General features: G+C 41.1%; 1 protein-coding gene across 1 annotated transcript; it reads left to right on the plus strand.

Moving 5' to 3' along the window:
* Positions 1-365: 365 nt before the first annotated feature.
* LOC117550962 (single-stranded DNA-binding protein 3-like) lies at positions 366-25,763 on the plus strand. The gene is made up of 4 exons (XM_034223585.1): positions 366-576; positions 10,550-10,622; positions 15,541-15,602; positions 25,466-25,763. Exons 1-4 carry the CDS (start codon positions 521-523, stop codon positions 25,641-25,643), a joined length of 369 nt encoding a protein of 122 aa, XP_034079476.1. The 5' UTR covers positions 366-520; the 3' UTR covers positions 25,644-25,763.
* The last annotated feature ends 1,109 nt before the right edge of the window (positions 25,764-26,872 follow it).

The raw sequence follows: 26,872 nt of genomic DNA on the forward strand, positions 1-26,872 counted from the left end.
TGGAGTCGAAGTCCTGGAATGTCTTTTTAGGGGAAAAAAAATAACGACTATTGCAAGCCTCCCAAAACGAGCCGGCTGCAGTCGTTATAAGTGCAGAGCCTGTACCCGGCATGCCTTTCCCCTATCTTCCCCCCTTTTCTCTCCTCATGTTTCTGAGGTCAGTAAACAAGAAGTGTGTGTTTCCCTTTAAGGAGCCCCCACCGTTTGCACAGGGGAGGGAGGAGGAGCAGGTCTGCGGAACAGCGGCTGAGGAGGGAAAAAAATCCAACAGAGGACGGTTTCAAGTCGCCCCAACAGAAACTGTGCCTGATTTGTGGCCAATGTTGGAGATGTAAAAAAAAAAAAAAAAAAATAGAAGAGAAAGAGAGGGAGGGAGAGGAGAGAGAAGGAGGAGGAGGGGGAGGAGGAGAAGGGGGGGGAGGAAAAACACTAAAGGGGTAGCTATGGAGATGGAGCGTTTTCCTGGCTGCTTTCTTTGACAGGTGTTGAGTGGGGCAAAAGTCTTAAAACAGAATCCAGCATGTACGCCAAAGGTAAAGGAGCTGTCGTCCCTTCCGATAACCAAGCGAGAGAAAAGTAAGTGAATTATGCGCTAATATGTGACACTTTACCTGCTTATCATGCACAGGCGTGTGGGACAGGGAAGGGGAGTCCAACTTTCAAAACTAGGTAATTTAAAAGCAGTGTACTGTACTAAAGTGCGCTCGTGCCTGCTTGTCCCCCTCCCCTCCTACCACCTTAGAGGTGCGTCTCTTAAACTTTTTTAAATGTTTACCTTTTGTTTGCACTTTCGCGTTTTTCTTGCATGGGACCAATAGTGTGTCTTCGTGCAAGGCGCGTACACTTCTTCTGTAACTTGGTGCAGCATTTTGAGTGCAACAATATATTTTATGTTTCGCTTCTGCAGCGCTGCAAGTTGAGAAAGCGTTTAATTTTGGGTTAAACATGTTCCTGTGTGATCGTCCCTGTGCGGACTGCTGCTGCTCGGTCGTTTTTTATCTTACACTTTAGGAGATGAAGCTGCTGCATGGTTGGATTATTGTGTGTTTTAGAAATATAAACGGGTAGATTGCTCGGGACATTTGATGTATGTTTTTAACGTGAAGCCGGTAGTATCTAAACCTGGCGATGTAGGAAAAGTTTGGTCCCATTCAGAGATCATACAGCGGTGGTAAACTTTTTAGCATCCGTTCACATGGAGGAGAGTCATTCTGCAAGGAGCCTTTATCTGATAATATTTATGATTTATATTATAAGACCTATTGATAAATGTTCGCATCTACACGAAATCTTCCTTATTGTGTCTGAAAATAATGCGAAAATAATGTTTTTGTGTGTTTTTAAATATGGGTTATTTCTATCATGCCCTTTGCTAAATTTGGTGTTAAATGTTGTTTTTTTAACATACGAACATCAGTCATATCAGTGCATGAATTAGTGTTTTTCTGTGTAAGACTATGTTACTTTAAAATGTCACTGTCCCTTGACTGAAGGCTGCTCCTCATGCCTGCTCTTCATATCGACGCTGCCTCTAATATTCCTGTATGGATCCATTCAAAGATGTAAACCTGTATTGCAAACCCACACTTTAAAATTAGTAGTATTTTATCAAAATGATCTATTTTAAAGGATTAAACAGTCTGAGGTGAGAGAAGTGAGGTATAGTTTCCCTGCTGGGATGCAATTGTGATCTAAAAACACTGTCCAGTCCTGAGAGGCTGTGTTACACCGCTCCTCATACATCTGTAATAGAAACAACATTTCTTTAGAGACTCTTTTGTGTTTTTTTATGCATTGCTGTGTCACATTCAATTGATTAATCTTTCTAGAGATGTGGCTCGCTTATGTGCTTAGTGTAAGCTCCCTCCAATATGACTTTGTACACTTTTAGTGCCACAAGCGTTTAATTTCACTCAGAATTCACATCAGATTATTGGAAAATGTAGAAGCTCCGTGTGTGTGTGTGTGTGTTGAGGTGGAGGAGTGAATCCTAAATGAAAACAGTCCCATGTGGTTTGATGAACAGCAGGCAGAGTGACCTTTGAACCAGCATATGATGCTTTAATATTGCATATGAACCATCAGCAGACGTTAGGCTGCTTCCACACCTGTTTGTGTGCCTTGGCTGCGTTGCTTTATTTACAACGAGCAGGGGATGATTTAAATGCTGTGTTTTCCGACTGTTTTTAGTTGCACTTGCTTGCCCAGGGAGTGTGGATTATGTTCCATGTGTTATTGGGAGTGAAATCAGTGCAGAGGCAGCATGTATTTCAAATGATAGTGTAGGAGGAGGATTAATAATTGAACTCATAAGAAATACAAGTCTTTTGGGGGCTGGAAATGATGAATCCTCCTGTGTTAAGGCTGCTGAAAAACAAAACTCTGGATTTGTGTAGAAACCGCACAGGAAATATCATTTAATCCCATGTATCCAGTGTGTGTGGGGGGGGGAGGGCACACGTCACAGGCCTATAGGTGTTGCACAGACATAATGGACGGCGCTTGCCCTCTCTCCTCACCTGTCTTGTCACCCTAACCCACCCCGCAGGGCCAACACATGTTTCCTTGTAAATGTGGAGCTCACAACAGCTGCCTGAATGTATCACTGAATTAGCTCATATTCATATTTACATATTCATATCTGTCTTTACATATTCAGATAGTGAATAAAAGGAGCACCCCGGATGGACTTCAGATTGACAGAGTATTACAGCTGCAGTGCTAGAGGGTTGAATATCAAGTCAAATATTTAAATAATTAAATAAAAATGGATTATAATATATATAAATCTCTCTTTTGGTTTGAGTAAAGTTGTAATCAGTTTTGTTCAGCTGCTTAATTCAACTTAAAATAATGACATTACTGTATAGCCACTTTTAATTAAATATATATATAAGGTGATTTATTCCTATGGTTCACACTAAATACTTGTACATATACATAACTGTCTTCGCTCATTTCGGTTTATATGTTAATACTACTTAATGTTTTACTTAATATTATTTTTATTCTTATTCACACTGCATATTTGTTTTTTACTTTTATTCTCAAATATATTCTATGTTTCAATCTTTTTCTTTTGCTGTTATGAACCCTGAATTTCCCAACAGGGATCAATAATGGTTGCTCATATCTTATTTGATCTAATCTCATTTTACCTTATGTTTGTATATAAGTTATGTGGTAATGCCTTTTTAAGCTTAATAGTATGTTTATTTGAGACTTAGACACATCATATTACATAATACACAAAAGTGGTTAAAGAGAATAATTGTAGTATTTGTCCATAGCTTTGTCTATAGTTAAAAGCAATCAGACAGTGAGGGTGTCGGCTTGTGACCACCTGTTGCTTCAAGGAAGAAGAGGAAATATTGTGTAGTTCCTGCAGAAACTATAGCTCAAATATTTGTATACACATGCAGTATTTCAAACAGATTTTATTCTTCAACACCATTTGATTTTGTTAGTAGTCTGGTGTTAGTAAAAGCCAGATGCTGAAGCTTTTCAGGGACATTGTGGATCAACCTCCCTCTTAAAGTTTTTTAAACAGCCAAAAGAAACAGTATGTTCATAATCTTTTTGACGCCACTGTCTCTTTAAGTCCAAGACAATCTGAAAAAGTTGTAGTAGCACAGATGCTACAAAGTTGTCCGTGTTGCTTCATTGTTTCTATTAGCTCCTGATGTTGCAGTCCTATTGCAAGTTGTTATGTCTGTTTTAGTTTGGAGTTGTTATTTGGTACATGTCATCTTGTCTGTACCGATGTAGGCTCTTCAATCTAAAATGCTTATAAGAAAAAGGCAAAAGCCCCCTTCCAGTGCAGCATGTCCTTCAGATACCTGCATAGTTCTGAGGTTTGCTATACAACAAATATACAAACTCCAATGTAAGTGTGTACATCACACAGCACAAAACTGCAGTTGTGTGTTTTTATTTTCTTCAAAAACCTTGAAACCAAGGCTCAAATCCAAAGGGTTTGTTTAGAAATGCAACATAAAACCGTCACTTTTACATTCAACATCCAAGGCTTTGCCTAGTTTAGATCCAGATCCCACACAGGTAGCAGGCACATGGGGGGGGGGGCTCTTTCTTTTGCAACTCCTTGAGAAACTTGTGATCAGACAGTCTGTATACAAATATTATAAAGGTAGAGGAAGAATTGGTGCCCTTGTGAGCAAAGAAATTAATTACCCTGCACACTATTTTTCCAGCGTTTAATTTAATTTGAACAGTAATACAACAGTTTCTATATTAATGTCACCTTATTATTCAGTAACTGGCACCTCTTTGAAATACGCACTGATGAATCTGGCTTCCTAATTAAAGGTGCCCTTCACAAAACATTAAATAGCTTGATCAAACATCTCATTTAAAAAAATCACGTTCTTCGTTTCTAAAATAATTCTGCTCCCCGGTTTGTTTCCTAATCCTCTGTGTTTGTTTACAGATATTTCTGTGCGATTTCAAGTGTTGTTGGATTTGTTTGTGAAAAGAACTTGAAGTTAATCAGCTTGTTTTGAATACAGGGTTCTTTACATCCTCCGCTCCTCCTCTGGCTCCTCCTTCGTATTTACATGCAGTTTAATAGGGATCTTCAGGTCTGAATGCATGGTTTTGATTCTACACAGATGCCATCTGCATTTGAGTCTTTTGAAAGAAGCATAAAGCGCTACGCACTAACACATGTAGAAACATTGCACTAAAAGAAACCCTTGATTTACCCTCGGCACCCTGTGGTTGACTGCTCTCATTCAGATATGTCAACAGTCAATTAATGCTGCCTTTCGTCAGCTGCTCTGGGTGCATCCGCACACATTTGTAAGTTTTCTCACTTGAAATAAAAGAAACGGTATAAATATTGAGGCTCCGTGCCTGAAGTTGTTAATCAGTTTGGCAACAGAGAGCTCAGAGGAGAATTATGTGCGTCTTGTATTAGCATAAGGAGAAAAGCATCTGCCTGAACAGACATCAGGTACATAACAATCATGTGTACCTAAAGATAAACATATCAACATTATCGGATTATTGTTGTTAAAGCTTCATCATAGTATGGTCCTCAGTAACTGCTGTGGGAGGGGGCTGCTGTGATAGCAAAACTATGTCAGCTATGCCAAAAACAAATCACAAAATATTAATACTGTCTTTCCTGTAAAACTGAAAATGAACAATTTATACTCTGAGGTTAGAGGACATTTACAGGTGAGTCAGTCGATAGGTAAATATCACAGAGTCATGCTGGTAGAAAGGGAGAGGACTAAATGTTTGTGTGTGTGTGTGACAGTGTGGATTAACCCATGCTAAAGCCATGTGTGTTTACACGCGTGTTGACACTGATTTGTTTTGACAAAGGAACTGCCATAGCAAAGCTAAGTAAATACAAACAGTGTGTGCAGTGGGAATAAGAGTGAAACGGTGCCACAGGTGTCTCCAACATCACATCTCTCATTCAGTGATCCACACCATTTTCACACCTATACTGCTTTAAGATATCAATATTTAATATTGAGCAAATAATGTTATGTGTTTTACTTCAGTTCTAATATATGTTACATTCAGTGCGTCACTAAATATATAAATGATGCATGCTATAGATTATTCTATATTATTCTTTGGCGAAGGATAATGTATAAAAAGCAGACGCAGTAATGAGCCCTCACTTCCTCCATTCATACCTTACTTCACCCAGCCCCTGCGCTCTCTGCTGAATTATTGAAACGAAGACATGAAAGTTAATTTGCTAACTGTCTGTGCTTTAGCTGGCTTAACTCAGCCGAGATGCCCTTGTCCCTGGAGGCGAGCGGAGGAAAGGGAAGGCTGGATAGGGCGGCCTGGGGCTAAATGTCAGGTGTGTTTCCTGGGGACGAGGCAGTGGGAGAGATCTCACTGATGTGTGGACATGGAGCAGCGCACTATAGGCCACACAAGGCTTTGGTTTAGCAAGACACCTTCAAGGAAGACAGAAACAGGAGTGCTGTTTATCATTCATTTATTAATCTCATTTAGAGTAAGAATATATTTAAAACACAAAACCCGACCCCCAGATCAGTTCTTGGAGTGATGCAGGAATGAGTCCTAAAACCCGGAAATGAGTTGGCATTTTATCCCATCTGGTTCCCTCGTCTCGACTGTTCCTTGAGTGTGTTCTCAGTTAGATGCATGAATTAAAGGTGCCCTATTATACTGTTTTTCATCAATATATTATAGGTCTCAGATATATACAAAACTCTGAAGTGTTTGGCTCCAAACACCAAACAGATCATTGTAGCGTCCCATAATCCCCTCTGTTTCAGCCCTGTTTCAAAAGTGCTGATTCTCTGTCTGTTACTTTAGATGAAAATAAGGAGCCCCTCCCCACGCCCCTCTGAGAGATATTTGGTTAAAAAGAACACAATGGTGCTCTAGGAGGAGATTCAGGTGATAAGGGGGGGGGGGGGGTTACCTTGGTTGGTGATTGGCTAATGGTTACACAAGCCAAAAAATCGTTATGACATCATAAAGTGGCCAAAATCTGATCAGCTCATTTTCAGACAGGTTTTTATAGAAATGGATCAGGACAAAAAGTGAGAGAATCTTTTTCCACAGAGGGGACACATGTTGATGTATAAAATACATGATAAAGTGGATTTTGCATAATAGGTGACCTTTAAAGGCCGCATATAAGGCTTTTTGGGGGGTTTCTCTTTCCTGTAGTGTGATTTGTGCACGTAAATGCTCTGCAAAGACATCAATCCCAAAGCTCCCTTACGCTTCAAAACCCATAACATTGGTGCTAATATTTCGAGATTATCCTGCCTTACAAAACAAATAAGAATCATAAATGTGTGACAAGATCCTATCCTCTGCAATATTTTTGAAATACAATGGAAAAATCCCATTGCTTTTTGTTGGGGAAGCCCTTGCAATGCTCATTTCTGGGTTAGCCTAAAAAATAAGTCATCATTGCGCCGCTCCATTGAAAACTGATGTCTTTGAAGAAGTGCGTTAGTTCAATGCATCTTAATAGCACTGAAGATGGGTGTTTGTTCAAGCATCATAGTTGCAACATAGGGAAAGAAAAGGACCAGCACCAGTTGCTCTTTGTTGGAAAAACTGTTGCAAATGACCTTTAAGCTTCAGAGAGGAATCGTGAGAAGATGCACTGTCTGGCTTTGTGTCTCTCTTAATATAAAGTCACAAAGCAGCTTTATATCATAAGCTTTGACATTTAGTCCGCCGTCAAAGCACAGGTCAAATATTCTTCCTCCCACGCAGACAGATCTCCTTCTTCTCATCATTTAATTTGCATCAGAATACTTTTATTATTACGTTTCCTCCGTGGAAGTCGATGAAGCAGAGAGTAAAATGCGATGAAGAAATGTGAGATGTTGAGTCGACTGCGTGCGGGGGGGGGTTTGTCTTGTAAGCATCTCATCTGTTATTCCTGAGTGACACGTGTAACTGGTGCAGGGTTCACAGGGAAGGAGTTAAGGCTTACAGTATCCAGTGGAAGAAGTCGAGGCCCTGACCTTTCCTTTCCCTCTGACACAGCTCTCCTGTACAGTAGACCCCCCCCCCCTGGCCTTCCTCAGGCTTTGCTCCAAAAATAATTCTCCACCTCAGCCAAGTTACTGCTTCTGACAGGGTAACAAAAGGTGTCCCCTGTAGCCGGGATTGAATGAGTGTTTTTAAATAATGCATTGCAGCCGGGGCAGGTGCCCATCACTCGGGCACAGAGACCCTCAGATCTCACCAGGCTCTGCCATGAACATTTCATGGCAGAAATTCCATGGAAATATCCTGTGCAGTGCGGACAGGGCATATAGGAGCTGCCGCCGGACGCTGGGTATTTCACACTGCAAGGAGGGCCACATTTCCACCTTTCATAACAGGAGACTCCCACTTTGCCCAACACACAGGACACTTAAACATCCCCTGAGTTGCTCAGGCTGACGGAGCAAAAACAAACATGGATGGCAACATCAGCTTTACAGTGAATGAGCAAAAACAGAACAAATAATCCAAAATATTCACTTTTACAACCGTACTCAATGTCGCCTTGAAAAATTAAAATCACTCTTCGTTAAAAAAAGTTTTTATGTTTTATTTAAGGTTTATATCATTCCTTTAATGTATTAAAAGTGGGGGTATTGCAATATTTAGCTTTAACATTTACATTTTGATTACAAGTTTATTTGCTTCCAAACAAAAGAAAAACCATACAAGAATAATGAATGAATGAAACATAGAAAGAGATAGAACAACAAGCAGGTGATCAATAAAACAGGTGTCATCACATCATATTGCATCCCCAATCATACCTGCAAAACAAACAACATTTTTGAATTTGTTTTCAAGCATTTATTATTAAAAGAGAGAAATATGTCTTTTCATATTTTCCGACAACACGTAATTAAACGTGATGGACTTACTACTAAACACAACACTGATCAGTTTCACTTAACGACACTAGGACAGTCACTCTAGATCAATATTCAACATTTACAAGCAGTTTGCTCCTCCTTGTGACTTCTCATAATCATTTTCTGCACATGTTATCATTGATCAGGCCTTTAAACGTGACGCCTCTTTAAAGAAATACTGACGACATCCTGGAAAAACAAACCCACACTTTAATGAAAACCTCAATCAAGCGTGTTTACACTTTGTATCTGCAATGGGTGTCGATACAGTTTAATCTGATGTAAGAGTGAGAAATAGAGGAGGGGATATCATCTCGTGTCAAATGCTTGTTGAAACTGGTTCGGACCAGATGTGGCACATCATGCTCTTTTTTTGATAGTGATATCTTTGAAGAGCTAAAGACTCAGGCTGCTCAACTCTGGCTCATTGTTGATTCATTCAGTATCGCCTTTAATCAACCCAAACATCATAACTCTGTCTGTATGCATGTGATCAGCATAAAAACAGGAGCACAGCAGACCTGGAGACCGGTGCAGACGGATGATGATGTCTGTTCTGCATCGTAGTGAAAATGTTGAGCTGCTTATCTGTGCTTGTTTTGGGCAAATGTTGCGTTTGTGTGTCTGCAGCTTCTTGTGTAGTCTAATTGAGACTGACAACATACTGAATACTGAGATTTAGTTGCAATGAAAGTAGAAGACGACATTGTTCAGAGCTGTTTAAAGTTGAGATGAGTCGGGTTTAGCGGCTGTAGTTGCTTAGAAACGGTCACTAGTTGAGTAAACAAGGGAAAGACGGTGCCAAGGATGAGTCAACTGTCGATGGAAAAAGAGAGCAATGATTTGGTTCCTCTTTCATAAAAACTCTTTGAGGTGGTTTGATTTTATTTCTCAGATCCAGAACAATCCACAGAAACCTCCGCAACTCTGTACCTTTTTACTTCTTCAGTTACAGGCCTTTTTTTCTTATTTCTCAAAATAGTTCACATACCAGTCCAACACTTGGGATAAGCACTTTCATGGTGAGAGTTGCAGCCGATCCTACTCTCATATTTGTAGGACTTTACATTTTTTAGTGAGAGCCAGAAGACAATAAGCTTAGCTAAGTACAACGACTGCAAACTGCTAATACGCTCTGTCCGAAGAAAAACCGGGGCAATTATAGGGCCGGTTCGAAGCAGGAGTCCACTCGGAAACCTGATCTTGGTGTTTCCAGTGCAGAGGTGCCTGCTCTCGTCCAGAATATTGGTTCAACTTGGGCATCGACTTATTTGCCCAGCCATCACCAAGAGTTTCTCAGCTCCTGGTGAGTACAACAACGAGTGAAGTTGTTAGAAAACTCGTGCCCGCATTACATTTGGCTTGAGTTAGAGCAGCATTACCAGAGCGCCAAATGTAGTCGCCATTGTTGTTACTATGAGGGAAATCGATGTTGCTGGGAATGGAGCAATATAAACGGGGACGTCATGACGTTGAGCCCGAAAAGCTCTGGTTAATGGAAAAGAAAACTAGTTCTTAGGAGATTCCCAAGTTGAACCAAGTCTGAACAGCCACTATTGAAAAGGGGTATAATTAACATTATTATTATATTCATTAAAAAAGATTTTTTGTCTGATATGCATTAACGTATATCTGATGCATAGATAGACATCAACATGTGTGTGTGACACCTACATATGACAGGAATCCAACAAGCAGCGCGTTGACATCTGAGAACTTCAGCCACGTCTGGGGATATCTTTCCTCTCCTCTGTCCGAGTTCCTCTCAGTGTGTACGCCGTCTTGTTTTCGGCCTCCGAGCCTCAACAGCAGAGTTCCTCAAACCACAGGGACATGGCTCAGTGCCACCGAGGCTCTTTAGCTCAGAGCTGCAGAGCTTTACATCACACGTTTACAACCCCTCCACAGCGTATATGATGCTCGCTCTGTGAAATCCTGTTTATCCAGGCTTCATCTAAAATGACACACTGATGATTTTCTGCCGATTGTTCGCATTTGTTGAAGTTATGTTGATGGGTTCCTTTGAATTAAATGTGGGTCATGAATTTTCAAAATGAGTGCTGTTATTTTGAGTGAAATGAGGAAGATGATTAGTGTAAAAGTTGGCATCCTTGACACTAATTTCTTCTTTCTCTCTTTCTGTTTTCCAGGTTAGCTTTATATGTGTATGAGTATTTGCTTCATGTCGGCGCACAGAAATCCGCACAGACCTTCCTGTCAGAGGTAAGCTTTTCTTTCAGTATGACTTCCTGTCTCTAAAGCGTGAATGGGGTTCCCCCTCTATTGTATTGCCAGGATTGGAATTCCTGTTATAAATGGTTCTGTGTACAAGCAGCTGTTGAGCAATATTACTAAAAGCCAGGCTCTTGACACTTAAAAACTGTAACAATATTACTACATTAAGGAGCCAAGACTGTTGTTTTTTTACAGCAATGTTCTTTTGAGTGTTTGTTAATTTGGGACAATGTAAACATGACATTGGTTACTCACTATGATTGCCAGCCCTTCATTATTAGATGTAATTTGTCATCATAAACATTGTATAATTAGTGCAGTTTGACATATTGTGGGCATGTGCTGTTGCTCGGTATGACATTTAATAAGTAGAGCCAGTCCCTGAAGTTAAATCGAGTGTACCTTTTTAATATTTGATCATGTGTCCCAGGTATGCCAGACGTCTCATATCAGGCCCCTGAACTGTTGGAGAGGTTAGGGTCTCTAATGTGTTGCATCTTCTTCCTTAATGGACATCCTTCCTGCTAATGGTCCCATGTTCAGACCGTCTCCTTTACAACACCTCTCCTGCACACTGGCTTTATTCAGCTCCACTTAACACACAGAGAGGGCTTTAACAGCAAGCAAAGGCAGGTCTCTATCATTTAATACTGACAGCGTTTATCTGACATTTCATCAGGTGAGCTCAGTGTAGAGTCACTTACGTATAGAGATACTGTAACACCGGTTTAAACTCACACATGCATGCTACTCACATGGAAGAGAGAGTCTAGTAAACAACAAGCAGATCACTGATCAGAATCACAGATACTTACATTTTCTGATTTCAGCACAAGTGCTAGAAAACAAGCTTTGATTACATAATGGAAGTCTTTTTACAATTGAGATTTCTCTAACGGTCTTTTTAAAAAACAATGTTATACCTATTTGATTTAAGGAACAGCTCAACATTTTCATCTAAAAGGGAAAAAGTCAAACTAACTAATCTATACTATACAACTTCTTTATTTTTTAGTAAATATAGAGCTACACCTAGCAGCCTTAGCATTGCGAGTGGACACACGGGAAACAACTAGCCTGCCTTTATTCTAGCTAACTATTACCAAAATATATATTTTTTTCTTTCATTCCTACAAAAACTGTAAAAAAACAAGTTGTAGTTATATCGGGTCGATGTCCTGGACAATTTTCTGGGTAAGCACTGTCACTTCTAGTGCCTGCATGAATCTGAAAAACATTTATTTTGTCTGTGATTTGATTTTTATATTTCCTTTCATATTTTTCTAATTTAAATATGAAATAAATACCAGTATTGCAAGTGTTGCTGGAGCTTCTGTAAGGTTAGCCTATAATAATAATAATAATAATAAAAATGATTTTACCCGCAACCATTTATTTTGAGTCTTATTTTCTGGCCAAAAAGAACCGTCTCTACAAATATAAGATATTTCCTCTTTTGTGTTTCCTGTTATAAATCTATATGTCATCTCTAAGATGTATTTTGGATAAAAACAAAAAAATAGAAATCAAATAAAAAAGTAGAGAAAAATACCTCAAAATCAATGAAAAAATATAATAACTTGCTGGGACGTGGATGGATCAATCAGACAGAAATTGGTTTTGTTAGCTTATATTGTGCAGGGAGGCTGGCAGCAGGGAGTGCAGGACCACTGGAGGCCGACCCAGTTGCCAACAGCCACGAGCGGTCGACTAAAATATGAAGCAAAAATGGGGGGGAGCAGCAGAGGGAGATCAAGTGGTCGAAGCCTCGCTCATTTCAGGGCCCTTGTGGCTGAATCTTCATCCAGAGATTGAGTGTTATTAGTAGGAAGGGGTGAAGTGCTGGGTCACAGGCAACCAGAGGCACACATAAACACACATTAAAACAGGAATTAAGACAACATCTACACAGACAGGAATTAAAACAACATACACACACAAACAGTCCATGGCTACGAGGCAGGCATTTTGTCAATTTGACGCCAGTTGTCTCAAATGCTGCGCCGGCAACACTGTATGGCTTACTCTAGTAATTTTGTTTATCTCAACCTCAGCGTTGTTTCTGTTTAGTTGTCTTTTATGGTCAGAGTCAGTATATTTGGATTAGACTGACAGTAATGGGAACATATCCGTGCAAACAGCAGCTTGACCTCTCACCTTTCCCCCTTCATGCAGTCCTAGCAGTAGGCTTTAAAGTGTTGAGGGATTTCTCACGAGTATTTGAAGAAACAAGACTTGTTTTACTCATCCATGTTAGCAGTCATTCAACACACTCCAGATCTTTGTGGAAACACACACAAACCTGAACACCCTCCACTTGCTCTGATAAAACACAAGCAAATTGAGAAATAGATTCAAGAAAATATACCAACAAAGACATGCTACAAAATCATACAGAATACAACAGAATTAAGTGTTAAAGTTAATTGTTCAATGAGTTGGTTAAATGCTCTGGTGTAGAAAAGCTAGGAATCAGTCCATTACGGCAAATAGTGATTATTTTCATTTTTGGTTAATCTGCTATTCATTCTTGATTAATTGATCAAATATGTTGTCTCTAAAATACCATACCAATTGACTTTTTGTTCATTTAAAATCATAAGAAATGCAGTTTACTAATACGATTGATAAAAGAAAAAGAAAAGCATAAAATCCTTACAAAACCATAGAAGCAGAAAAGGTTTAGTATTATTGCTTTTAAAAATTCTAAAAACGTCAAATTGATTATCAGAAATCAATTATGATTACCGATCAATTATTATATTTAAATTAAATAGAGTTTAAACTTAGTTCCATTTATTTGGTGCGATTTGCAGCGTCGGAGAGCTTATTATATGCTGCACCGTCAAAATGATGATGGGTTTCTCAATTGGCTTGCCTTATATTCGTTAAACCCGATGTATGTGTTGTTTAAGACATAATGATGTTTTCTTTGCCATGCATTGAGATTTCTGAGGCTAAGCACCTATGTACCTCGTAGTCTTTTCCTCACACACACACAGGAAAACACACAGATATGTTTCAATAGATAAGGGAATTCTATCCTCGCAGGTAGACTGGAGAGCAGTGTTGGGACAAAGTAACGCGTTACTGTAACGCCGTTATTGTTGGCAGTAACTAGTACTCTAACGCATGACTTTTAAAATTCAGTAACTCAGTTACCGTTACTACATGGTGCGTTACTCCGTTAGTTTTTTTATATAGTCAACAGCCAGGCGAACAGAGATGAGAACTGTACTTAGATACTTCCTGTGTCACATGCGGAGACAGGCTGTGGGCGTGTTTGTGTTGTTTACTAACAAGACTATCATGGCGGCGGCGGAGCTCAAGTCTAGTTTCTCCACCTGGAGATATTCTCACTATTTCACTTTTGTCGAGCACAAAGAAAAGAACGTTTCTGTTAAATGTAAGTTGTGTCCTGGCGGGTCAAAGATCCTATCTACTGCCCAAACCAGTAATTCAAATCTCTTAAAACATCTGTAAAAACAACATGCTGGGACGAAGCTAGTAGCTAAGACCACAGAGACTCAGCCGATGCCACTCCACCTCCGTAAGCAACAGCGGCTGGATTTTAACCAAGGGACTGCTAGCCAGGGAAAAGTCGATAAAGCCATTGCACGGTATGTTGTAGAACACATGCAGGCTATTGCTACAGTGGAGTCACCCGCTTTCAGGGAGCTAGTTAGCATGATAGCATGTCCGGGCGGCACACGGCATATGGGACGGAAAACTTTTTCCAACTACCTGGAGAAAGAATATACAAAAATGGAAAGCCAGCTAATATCGATGCAATCCAGATTGCATATAATGCATGTTAAGTTGATCAACAGATTGTATTATTCTCCAATGCAATCACAGTACTGAAATGAAGGCTATAAGGGCATTAATGGGAGCCCTTTTTTAAGTAACTAAAACGTTACTTTGCACAGTAACTCATTACTTTTTGGTGTAAGTAATCAGTAAAGTAACTGAGTTACTTTTGAAATGAAGTAACTAGTAATGGTAACTAGTTACTGGTTTTCAGTAACTAGCACAACACTGCTGGAGAGACACACACACACACACACACACACACACACACACACACACACACACACACACACACACACACACACACACACACACACACACACACACACACACCTGCTCATCTAATGAGAGCACTATCACCTGGACTTACTTTCCTCAATTAGCCTCTGTTCCTCTTCAGTGAGAAGCACACAAACAAACACTCACACATACATTCATATTTATAGGATGCCCAGAACACACTCCTGTCCCCGGGAGGACTTTGCCACTCTATGCTCTCCTGCACAGTGCAGCACTCAGCTCTTTAGCAACATTAAATCAACAGGCCCAGCCCACATACGGCACATCACATCACTATAAACTGCACTGGGGAAATCTATAGAGTAGACACTTAAATAGAAATATGAAGCTAGGATCTGATATTCCATATATATAAATAAATATTTAGAAAAACAAAGACAAATCTTACTGCTGTCCTCACAGACCCGGGTGAATCGTGTAGGTTTAACTATGTGAATGTGTGTGTGTGTAGCCATGTCAGTAGGTGTGTGTGTGAAGCAGGGAGAAGGACTGCTATCTCAAACGGCATCTTATCTCACTGTCCAGATTCATGCAGGAGCTCTGCTGGTGTGTGAGGGCAGTGGAGAGGGCCGCTGCTTTAATACAGTCCCGGTTTCTTATCCACAAACTCAGCTCTGCACCGCACTCCACTGCGCTGCCAGTTGGCCTATTTTTTTCTGTCCAACTCTCACTCTGTGTGTGTAAAGTTGGGAGGACAGTTGGGCGAAAAGATTACAATATGCATAAAACATGCAGCGATGTCTAATCCCTCATATCCCTCCTCTGTCTTCTCCTCTCAATCGTCTTTTCCACTCAGATCCGATGGGAGAAGAACATCACACTTGGGGAACCACCTGGATTTTTACACTCATGGTGGTGGTATGTATATGATCCTCTTTCTGTCTCTTGACCACACACACACACACACACACACACACACACACACACACACACACACACACACACACACACACACACACACACACACACACACACACACACACACACACACACACACACACACACACACACACACACACACAAATATATATATTTCAACAGCTGACATTCATTCTGTAGAAGTGCTCTTGATGGACTACAGGAATGTGCAGGGGTGGAGAGGGACAATAATTGCAGGGAATGCTAAGTGCATCATCTCACACGTGTTGAAGTGAGATCCTGGTTTCACTCAGATTGACAAGTGAGACAACTTGCCTCACTCTGTTATTTAAGCTCAACAATTTTTTTTTTTTCTTTCTGCACTGCCAAATCAAAGTCAGAGACGGATCCAACATTGCTTGAGTTTACAAATGTTGACACTGTGAACTCTTGAGCAGACAAAATAGAGCTAACTGCACCCTGGATAACCTCTTAAGTTTTGCAACTACAATCCAATGTAGTGGTGGAAGAAGTACTCAGCTGCTTTACTCAATTAAAAGTAGTCATGCTGTAGCACAGTGTAGAAGTTAGGGCTGCTCGATTATGGCAAAAATCATAATCTCGATTATTTGAGTCAATAATTGATATCACGATTATTTAAAACGATTATCCATTTACATTGAAAGCATCAATTTATTGGAGAAACAACATTTGAACAGTATGTTTTTAACAGTTGATTACCCTGAACTTTAAGTATAATTCAACTGAAAAACCAATTAAAAAAAATTACGATTAAAATACGATTAATTGAGCAGCCCTAGTAGAAGTACAAGTCTCTCAAACTTTTACTTATGTACTGTACTTGCTTTAAGTTCCTGCTTGCATGTACCCATTCATGTACCGACAAGTATATTACTGGATTACTTTGATACTGAAGAAAAGTTCAAACGTGACGATTCTTAAGCAAGTTCTGAGTTGAAAGAAGGTTCTGATAACTTTCTGATAGGAAGGAAATCCTCAGGAGATGTAAGTAATGCTGCATCTACTCATATGTGTATTATGTCCTTTGTCCTCAGATTTGACAGAGTTAATATCATGACAGTGCTATTTTCAACACAAACTGTAACAACACTAAGGGCTTTAAAAATACTTAATTGCCTCCATGAGCTGCGTGTCACTGCCTGCTGCTGCAACTGCTAAGTGAGTTGATGAGCAGCGGGCCAAAATATGCTAACTAACAATGATAAATGTTTTTAGAACCTTGGCGTCTACTTCTCCCTTTCACCTCATTCAGTCTCATCGTTACATCTGTACTGCCAGTTTAAAAACTCCTCTGCCAGTTTAAAAACTCCTCTCCATCGTCCGTCCAGATTATTTTAATGTGATGCTCCATTTAACAGGACAAGGCTCTGACGTGGGTTGTTCCTCTTCTCTTTTTGCCTCTTTAAACAAATCTGACAGATCTCTTAATGCTAGATAAATAAAAGGGTTTTCTATCTGGCTGGAAGAACAGGGGTCAGGGGGGAACACCCAAATGTGTTCCCGTGGATTCCCCCCTTTTTTACAGTTGTCAGAGCAAGAGCTAGAAAATCCAGGCAGTAAAGAGGAAGCTGGGCTGGAAACAGAGGCAAACAGGAGTGGAGGTTGAGAGGCTGAATCCTCACCAAGGCAGCATGAGAGCCAGGATAAGAGCTTTGACAGGGCCCGCTTTGTTTGTCATTCATGCTATCCAGCTCATCCCCAAAGTCCCCTGGCCGGCCCTGTGTAATAAACCCGGACACGCGGCTTCATTCATTCATCCTCTCTGGCCCCAGTGTGTGTTGTAATTGTGCAGCCTGTTGACACGGTTCATAATGGTCCTTAAAGAGCCTGGCTTCCCTCAACCTGACAGCGCTCAATTGGACAGCTACCAGTAATACTGACAGAATGACATACACAAACATACAGCGCAGTGTAAGTTTGCTCTCGCCTCTGACTGAACCAATAAGAGGGCTTAGGGAGACTGGCCGTGTGTGTAAGAAAGAGAGAGAGAGAGTGTGTATGTAAGTGTGTGAAAGTGGAAAACAGAGAGGGAGACTGAGTGCTTAAAGTGTGTGTATGCTGGAATAAGTACTTATAATAGTAGGGATACTAAATTAATAAAGTAAAAGTCATGTGATCGGAGTATTACTTAAGTAAAAGTACAGAAGTATTATTGGCATCAAAACATACTTAAGTGCCAAACTCGTTAAGTGTAACGATTCTGAATCATATACTGTATATATTTATTGGATTATGATTTTTTGATGCATTAATACGTCTATTACAGCTGGTAAAGGGGGATCTGATTTGAATGACATTGTATAAGGCTGCCGGAAAAAACCTAACCTACAATGTCAATGTTTATTTATTAAATTAGATTAGATATACTTTATGATTATTTTTTTTGTCACAGCAGCATGTTAACAAGGCATTGCATATACGTTTAAAAAACAATTAACATAATAAAATAGAAACAAAAAACAAAAAGTAAATATATACATACATACAAACCATGGTAGGCTAATCTACTAACAACATGTTGACATAATAAAGCTTTGTGTTAGCTAGTAATCTGAATATGCAATGTTAATAAACTCTCATATAAATGTAATGGAGTAAAAGTATTATATTGGCTTCCAAAATGTACCTCAAACATTCAGTACGATAAGTGAGTAAATTACATTCATCCACTGACTGTGTGTGTGTGTGTGTGTGTGTGTGTGTGTGTGTGTGTGTGTGTGTGTGTGTGTGTGTGTGTGTGTGTGTGTGTGTGTGTGTGTGTGTGTGTGTGTGTGTGTGTGTGTGTGTGTGTGTGTGTGTGTGTGTGTGTGTGGTGTGTGTGTGTGTGTGTGTGTGTGTGTGTGTGTGTGTGTGTGTGTGTGTGTGTGTGTGTGTGTGTGTGTGTGTGTGGTGTGTGTGTGTGTGTGTGTGTGTGTGTGTGTGTGTGTGTGTGTGTGTGTGTGTGTGTGTGTGTGTGTGTGTGTGTGTGTGTGTGTGTGTGTGTGTGTGTGTGTGTGTGTGTGTGTGTCAGAGAGCGGTTGGAGGGTAGTCTGATGATTAGCCGGGCAGCGTCTGTCTGGGCAGCACGTGGACATGGAGACTCTCTGGGGGGGGGGTCCGGGGGTCGGGAGGGGGGGGGGAGTCCCCTGTCCACACCCTATGCCACCCAGCAGACCCCCTCAGCAACCTCTAGCCTCCCCCAAAACAAAAGCTCCAGATGGTAGGAAAGCCACCAACCTCCCCATCCCTCACCCTTTCGCTCCCCCTCCCTCAACCTTTGTCTGGAGGCCTGTCCCTTTGTTTGCGGAAGAGAGACCCCCGAACGGATTAACTCTTTGCATTCCAGCCTCTTTTGTGTTAAACAGCCAAATCTAAGACCCCGACCCTGGCCCCGCCCCCGTCCTCCCCTCCTCAGCACCTCACTGGGATTTTCCTCCCTCCTGCTTCTGTGGCTGCTTCCTGGAGGATGGCGTTGGTGGTGGTGGTTGTGGGGGGGGCTTCAGAAATAGAAGGCTGTAAGAGGGGGAGGGTGGGGATGTTGGGGGAGGAAGAGAAGAAGAGAAGAGGCAGCCTGGCGGTGGGGGTCACTCATCCACATCTGTTGTTATGGGTGGAAGGGTAAAGAAAGGGCTCAGCCAGGGCTGCAGGTGTTGATTGTGTCATTAGCTCCTTCTCTATTGGTCGCTGCTAGTTGTCTCCTCCTTATCCCCAAATCGATTGCTTTAACCAGTTTTCTCTGGATGGCCACTGAACCCCCCCCACACACACCCCTCACCCCAACACACAAAAACATACACACACACACATTAAAACCTTAGCACAATAACAGTATGTCCAGGGATCCTGTGTGTTGCCTCTAGCTGAGAGTCTTGTTTGTGAGGGGTAGAGAAAACAGTGAAAGTACAGCGGTCTTCTGCTCCTGAATGTGTGGACGGCTCTTTACAAAAACAGGTTTCAGTCTTCTGCACCATTTTCTCTTCTTCCTTTTCCTCCAATATACTCTTCTTGCTTATTTATTCTGCTTTGGTCACATGTCTTTCAAATCGAAGCAGTGAGTTTAAAATACCGTCCACGTTAGCCTCGTAGTTTCAGCTCCAAGACAGAGATGGACCTTTGTTGCAGTTACATCTAAATAACATCCAATAGTAACACTAATACAGTCAATTGTGCTAATTTAAAAGGAGCTGTAAACTGTGAATTTGTATCTGGTTTCACTTGTTGCTACAATTATGCAACAAAACAAAAGACTCATTAAGGCTGGTGTGCCTACAAGCCTGGCATCAATGCATCAACAGTCTTAAGAGTATCTGGAGGTTTTCCTCTTATTCCCACTCCCTTAACATTGCAGCATATTCAAATCCAATCCTAGCGTGTGAGAAATATTACCAAGCAGGCATCAGATATTCTGATCATTCTCTGAAATCAAGGCTTCCCTGATGACTTCTTTGGATAACCTGAAACTGTATGAATCTTATCTCAACTTTTACAGCAGTTGCAAAAATACTTGTGGTTCAGGACAGAGGTGTATTATGCTAATGTTCTGGTTCAAATGTGTATATAGTGTCTCTACTGTCTCCATGTTTTAATGTTCAAAAAGCTCTTTATTTTTCTCATACTGCCTGTGATGCAGCACCTCTTTTCACCCTCTGTCTGAAACCAGAGCCCATTCTGCTCTTATTGGTTAGCTGGTAGGCTCTGTTGTGATTGGTCAACTGCTTAGAGATGTCCCGCCCCTTAGCTTATCACTTACAATGTGTTGGAGCGCTAGCCAATAGAAGCACGAGTTTTGCGTAGTGATGTCACTATATGGCAGTGGCGAGCCGTGACTTTTATACCTAGGCCCTCTGACCTCTGACCCCCCCCCTCGAAAAAAAAGAAGAGATATTACGTCACAGCGTAGACTTCAGCAGAATATCAAAACAGCGGCCCGGGGTGCAAAACGCATCAATGACAGCGACCCAATACCACACAAAACAACACCATTTATATAAACACCTATCATGACAGGGCACCCACAGCCAAGTAACAATTACAAATGAATTAAGTCGGCACGGCGGCCCACATTGAAAATGACTTAGGCCTAGCTTTGATGATCAAATCACTGAAACACAAAGTCCATCCTCCTGTCCTTTTGGATGAAACTTGCGGGTCATTCAGCTGATCCTTTGCCACTCCAGTTTATCATTGTAACTCAATCTTGAAAATGACTCGGTTAATAATTTCGCAACGATGTCCTCACTATCACTGACATGTGCCAGCCATCATGAACGAACTTATGCTAATTATAAATCTATCCATCATAAATCTATCGATTAGATTTATGATTCGAAAATAATAAAAGTAGGGTAGAAATGTGGATATTATCCGGCTGATCAAAACGTGCATTTATCTAACAGGTTCGTTTTCCACAGACCTTATTTCAAGCTATTTTCCAAAATCCTATGGAGAAATCCCGTTGCTTTCTGTCGAGGGAATCCGAGCGAAGCTTACTTCCGGGTTTTAGGATGCGTCACTGCACCACTTGCATAAACCTCACAGCGGGCGGAACTTGTCATAAAGTCCGCGAAAATAAAGCCCGCCCATTTAGAGGGAAGATATGATTGGTCAATTGTACTGTCATTTGACATTACTCTGTAGCGGGCCCTCTGTGAATGTAGAGAGGGACCAACAAGCTCTCCGGTCTTCACATAACCTTCATTTAACCCTTCACATTCCAACAGAAACTGAACAGGCAGATTCGAAGGATTTATTTCTTTGGAAATATTATTTTAAATACAATTAAATCAAGTTATTTTTGGTAAAACTAATGAAAAATGTAACAACAAAAAAATATAAAAAATAATATATTTTTATTTTTATTTTTTTTAATGTTTTCAAATATTATTTTTTAGAATATCTTAGGCCCTCACAGAGGGCCTAGAGGGCCCTGATGGCTCGCCACTGCTATATGGAGGAAGTAAACAAAGGAGTCCAATGGAGGCGTTTCAGGCAAGGGGGGAGTGTGTGGGGGAGAAAAACTCCCTCTGGAGGGAACTTTGAGATTTTTGCATTTTCAGAGCATATCCTCCACCTGTATGTGTGAGCATGTAAAGACACACATGCAACTATATTTGATGTTGATTTCTCTAAAGCCGTCAGTTTGTATTTATTAGCCGCAGTCCAAAGGGAGTGTTTCTGACTCACATGGCACAGTGGTGGATTCCATGGTTCTTGAGGTAATAAAGACACTGGAAGGGTTGTTATTCCCCGCCTCCGCTCTGTGATTGCAGCAATTTAACCCATTAAGAAGAGTCTGTGCTGATAAAAGTAGGAAGCAGCATGGTGGACTTGCTTTAACTTAGCATTTTTGGAATTTCATTCATTTTGTCTGCGTCTTCATCTGTCTTAAATTATTTCTTAATTTCTATGAATATTTCCGTCCCTTGTGACTCACAGGCTGAAGACGCACACAGGATTATCGTGTAGACCTGCCACCAGTGTTTCTGTCTTTCTGTGTCTTTGTTTACCCTCCTTATTATAATGGGAAAGCACATTGTAACCATTGGCTTTGTCAGACCACAGTTAATTGCAAATAATTATCGTGATGGCATTTCATTTTAGTAATTGTCTTCTTCTGGACGGCTGGTCGCTAATCCCTTCCTCCTCTGTTCTCGTGTGTGTGTGTGTGTGTGTGTGTGTGTGTGTGTGTGTGTGTGTGTGTGTGTGTGTGTGTGTGTGTGTGTGTGTGTGTGTGTGTGTGTGTGTGTGTGTGTGTGTGTGTGTGTGTGTGTGTGTGGTGTGTGTGTGTGTGTGTGTGTGTGTGTGTGTGTGTGTGTGTGTGTGTGTGTGTGTGTGTGTGTGTGTGTGTGTGTGTGTGGTGTGTGTGTGTGTGTGTGTGTGTTGTGTGTGTGTGTGTGTGTGTGTGTGTTGTGTGTGTGTGTGTGTGTGTGTGTGTGTGTGTGTGTGTGTGTGTGTGTGTGTGTGGTGTGTGTGTGTGTGTGTGTGTGTGTGTGTGTGTGTGTGTGTGTGTGTGTGTGTGGTGCCCGCTCAATATTTTTGTATGACTTTTTTCCTTCTGCCTCCCCCCGCGTTTTGCCTGCCCTTAACCCTGCACTCTCTCCCGTGACTTTTCAAAATAAGAGCGTTTTAATGCCTCTTTTATGCAGAGTTTTGTGGCTCAAATACCATCAGTTACTACCCATAATACCATATAAACCTTCCCATGATGAGATGATTAGATTGAAATGATTAGATAATTGGATAGAACATTTACTATTACAAGAGTGTGCAGAGTACAAGATTTCTCGCAGATTGCTGGTGCTAATTAACTGTGAATGTTGACTTCCTAGATCATTTCTAAAGATTAGTGTCTCTGAAAAGGAAGCAACAACAACTGTGACATGCGCTTGTGGGTAAAATGTGGGTAAATGATAACAATGGTCCCATCCCTCAGTCCCAGTGATACATCACATTTAATTAGAGTCATTTCACTTTATTGTCATTGTACAGAGTACAGGTAGAAGCCAATGCATTGTGCTAAGCAGCTACCCAGAAGTAGTGCACTGCATATACTAATAAACTATATAATTTACATAAATTGCGTTGAGTAATACAGCATAATTGATGCTAAAAGATAAAGTATACAAATGTTATATATACATTTCTCAAGAGGATAAGCCCAGTTAAAGAGTGCAAAAAGAAGGTTGAAATGTACGGTTAAAAATATAAATGACATGTTTGTCATACAATCAGTACAGCGCTAATTACATGGTGTTATTTTCTCTAATTGCACCCTTAAAATCTGTCTTTGATTTGTATAATATTTGATTAATTTTGATAATCTAAGCAATTTTGCTCAATAATGTAATACCTTTGTACATGTATTTTGACTTTCTCTTTATTTTTGGTATTGTATTGTTGTTTCAGCTTCTGTGAGTGACTTTGTTGGATTCCTACCTTGAGTTTTGGAGCTTGTTTATCATGAAGCTTGCAGTTTTTCCACCATGATATTTAGATCCTGGACATTGGGCGATTGGATAACTCACAGGAGGGCTTTTTTCTTTATAAGCTATGCTTCTGCCCTCCTGCTTTAACTAACTGTGTTTTCTTGTAGCTGCTTGTATAAATTGTATATATTAATATTGAATTAGCTGAATTAAAAAACAATTGTATAGTCCTGTCGTAGCTATACAGAGGAATGTATCCTATGTAAATCCCATAATATCAGAATAATCAAAGTCTTGGTTTCTACGTTTACTCTTTTCCTCCCGTGATCCTGCTTCAGATTATGCAGAGACTCCGAGAGAATGAGATTTACCTGCGTTGCTCAGACAGAAGCAGGTCAGCTGCTCAAATCTCAATATATTTCAGAGCTCACAGGCCAGGAGATGTTAGATCACCTTTCCCCTACACATGCGTCTGTACCTGGTTGTGTCTTTTTTCAGGTAACAAACTGCAACCTGCGTTTCATTGCATTTCCCTGAGAGCTGATTGGATTTGCGATGGGCAAGCCTTTTCACCACCGCTCGTGTCTGACGGAGCAGCAATCTCTTTAACACCAAGCGATAGATATGATAATGTACACTGGCGTTATTGTCGAGTGACAGAAGGGCAGCAGGACACACACACCATATGTTTTCCTCGTCGTCTTTTCACAGTCGCTCTCTGTTCCTTCAGCGCCCTCCTTGTCTTCAGGGGACCCCTGTGCTCGCTGAACGCCTCAGGGCACAGACTCTGTCTTTTAATCTTTAAATACTTTACTAACACATTTCTATTGTAGCTCATATTCTTTTAGAGGTTGGTACTGTGCGCCGAAGGGTTGAAATGCATCATCCTTTTTATTTTTACGACACCTATTGTTGCACTTTTGTTTTCTTGATATCTTCAAATACCTAAAATAATCAAAGGCAGAAAAGGGAAAGTGTAGATCAGGGATGAACAATGTTTTATTTAAACCGTATTGAGGAGATAAGTGCACCAAACCGTGAAAATCAAACACCCTGTTCAATGAAAAATGAACAACATGTGACAGGGCGCTAGAGAGCGATTCTCTGACAGTTCTAGGCAATCAGCTAATATTTTCTGCTCCATTTCGCAGTCTGTCATATAAAATGCCACGGCTGTCCCCAACATCAGCACAAAGAATGCATGTCAACAGTTTATTTGCACCTTTTTTCAAATGACAGCAAGAGTGAGTTCAGCTGTTCTTTTTTTAATACACTGTCCATTAAATCAATATCTTGAAGAAGGAGAAGTCCTCAATGTGGACCGGCTTAGCAGGTACTTAATTTCAGAGCAGTAATTTAGGGTTCATTTGGAGAGGGACCTGGTGCCCCTGCTGCCCTGAAGGAGTCGGATTGGCCTAATTAACTAATATGAGTAGGGCTGATTGGGCAGTAAGTAACATAATCATATCTGATTGGTCAATAACTTGCAGGTTGCCAGGGCAGATAGAGAGGAGCCTTAGGTGACCCGTCCTTCCTGGATAAAACCTAGAGCATAATGCATCTGACTGAAGAGGGATCACATTTTTACATTGCTCTTTAAAAGGGCCTGGTATCAAATCTTTATTGAATTCAGTTTTGAAAACTGTAAAGCAGAGCCTAAATGCCAAGTTGATTAATAAATAAGGCAATTGACAACAATATAATGCTATATAATGATATTAGGAATCTAAAACAATATCTAGTCGTGTTTCACAATATCGACACATATTATCCAGCCCTCTATCCACCTTAGAAACACACACACACACACACACACACACACACACACACACACACACACACACACACACCATGAACATGATTTGTTTTTGCACCACACTATGAAGTGTCTAACTGCTGTCGCTCTCTGTCCTGCAGTGTATTCTGGGATCTGTACTGCGCCGCCCCGGACCGGAGGGAGACATGTGAACATTCCAGCGAGGCCAAGGCTTTCCATGACTATGTGAGTGAACCAACCCTCCAGTTGTGTACCAGCGGCACACATATGCACACATCCAACACTCAGACACACACACACACTCACACATGCTGGTGAGGACATATGAGTGCACGCAGAGTGTGTATCAGAGAGACTGTGATAATGCTGCTGGTTCTTGTTTTGACATGTCTGGTCTGCCTGCTGCAGCCTCTGTTCTGGATGGGATGGACTCTGAGCCAGACGTCTGAAGCACGCTTTTTAAAAATGCAGCACCTATGAACACCACGTCTATATTTTATGGGAAAACCCTTCCATCTTTGAAAGTCTAATGGAGACTTTCCATGCCTTTTGTCTGCCTCTTTTTCACCTGATCAGCCGGGGTTAGGTAACTGTTTTCTAACGCTGTAGCTCAGCTGCTGGCTGCACTTCCTCAATCGCGACCCTTGACCCCTGAGGTCTTAGTGAAACCGTCGGCCAGAGGTGAAAGGTCACGTCTCTGCCTGGATATTTATTAGTCCACTGAAGGCTTCGGCAAAAGGTCAAAGCACATAAAGCAGCTGGGCGATCACACAAGCACATTACCACACACATTGGCAAACAACACATATACACATAGGACACATTTAGAGCTGCAGAGGCTTTACTAATTGTGGCTGCAGGGGCTCGGTGCGCGATGAAAGGTCGGGGTCCGCGGCCCTCTTGACCCTCTCATCCTGTGAGGAGTCCGAGCAGTCGATCAGGAATCGGACACACGCACACAAAAGAGCCAGTTAGTGAATCGAGATCCAATTGAATGTGTTTGAGGGTGTACTTTCCTGGCTCGTCCGCACTTTATTCTGCCTGAGACGTATTTGAATAAGGATTACACGGGTGTCACTGTGTTGACTGGACGCACTGCTTCAGCCACTAGATTATCGTTCCACCTGGGCAGCGGTGAAACCTGAAATGGATTAGCGGTTCTATTCTCACCGAACGCGTCTCATTCAGGCTGTTTTAGCCCACAGCCAGTCACCCATTCAGCCGAACTCTCTTATGAGGTCTGACAGCAAAAGTGTGAGCACTTGTCAGCCGAACAGATTACATTTGTTGTGCATGTACTACGAATGTGTGTGCCGGCACGACTTAATCTGCGTGTCTCCGCTCGTGTCTGTGTGTGTGCGTGCGTTGGACCACCATAAGATTAATTACATGGTTAATTAAACCTAGTAGTTAATTAAATCTGACAACTGTGTCTAATTAATCTAAATGCAATATAATTTCCCACACCTTTCTCCAGAGGTAGGCCAGCTGGATACCTGCATGTCAGCTCTTTAACGGCTCCGGTGTGACAGGCCTGGTCAATATAT

This window comes from Gymnodraco acuticeps, unplaced genomic scaffold (assembly GCF_902827175.1).
Source record: "Gymnodraco acuticeps unplaced genomic scaffold, fGymAcu1.1, whole genome shotgun sequence".
NCBI classification, from domain to species: domain Eukaryota; kingdom Metazoa; phylum Chordata; class Actinopteri; order Perciformes; family Bathydraconidae; genus Gymnodraco; species Gymnodraco acuticeps.

Excerpts from the sequence above, each read along its gene's own strand:
- LOC117550962 (XM_034223585.1), top strand. The coding sequence starts at position 521 with ATGTACGCCAAAGGTAAAGGAGCTGTCGTCCCTTCCGATAACCAAGCG. Across the intron at positions 10,623-15,540 it reads CACAGACCTTCCTGTCAGAG|ATCCGATGGGAGAAGAACAT; the intron begins GTAAGCTTTTCT and ends TTTTCCACTCAG. Across the intron at positions 15,603-25,465 it reads TTTTTACACTCATGGTGGTG|TGTATTCTGGGATCTGTACT; the intron begins GTATGTATATGA and ends TCTGTCCTGCAG.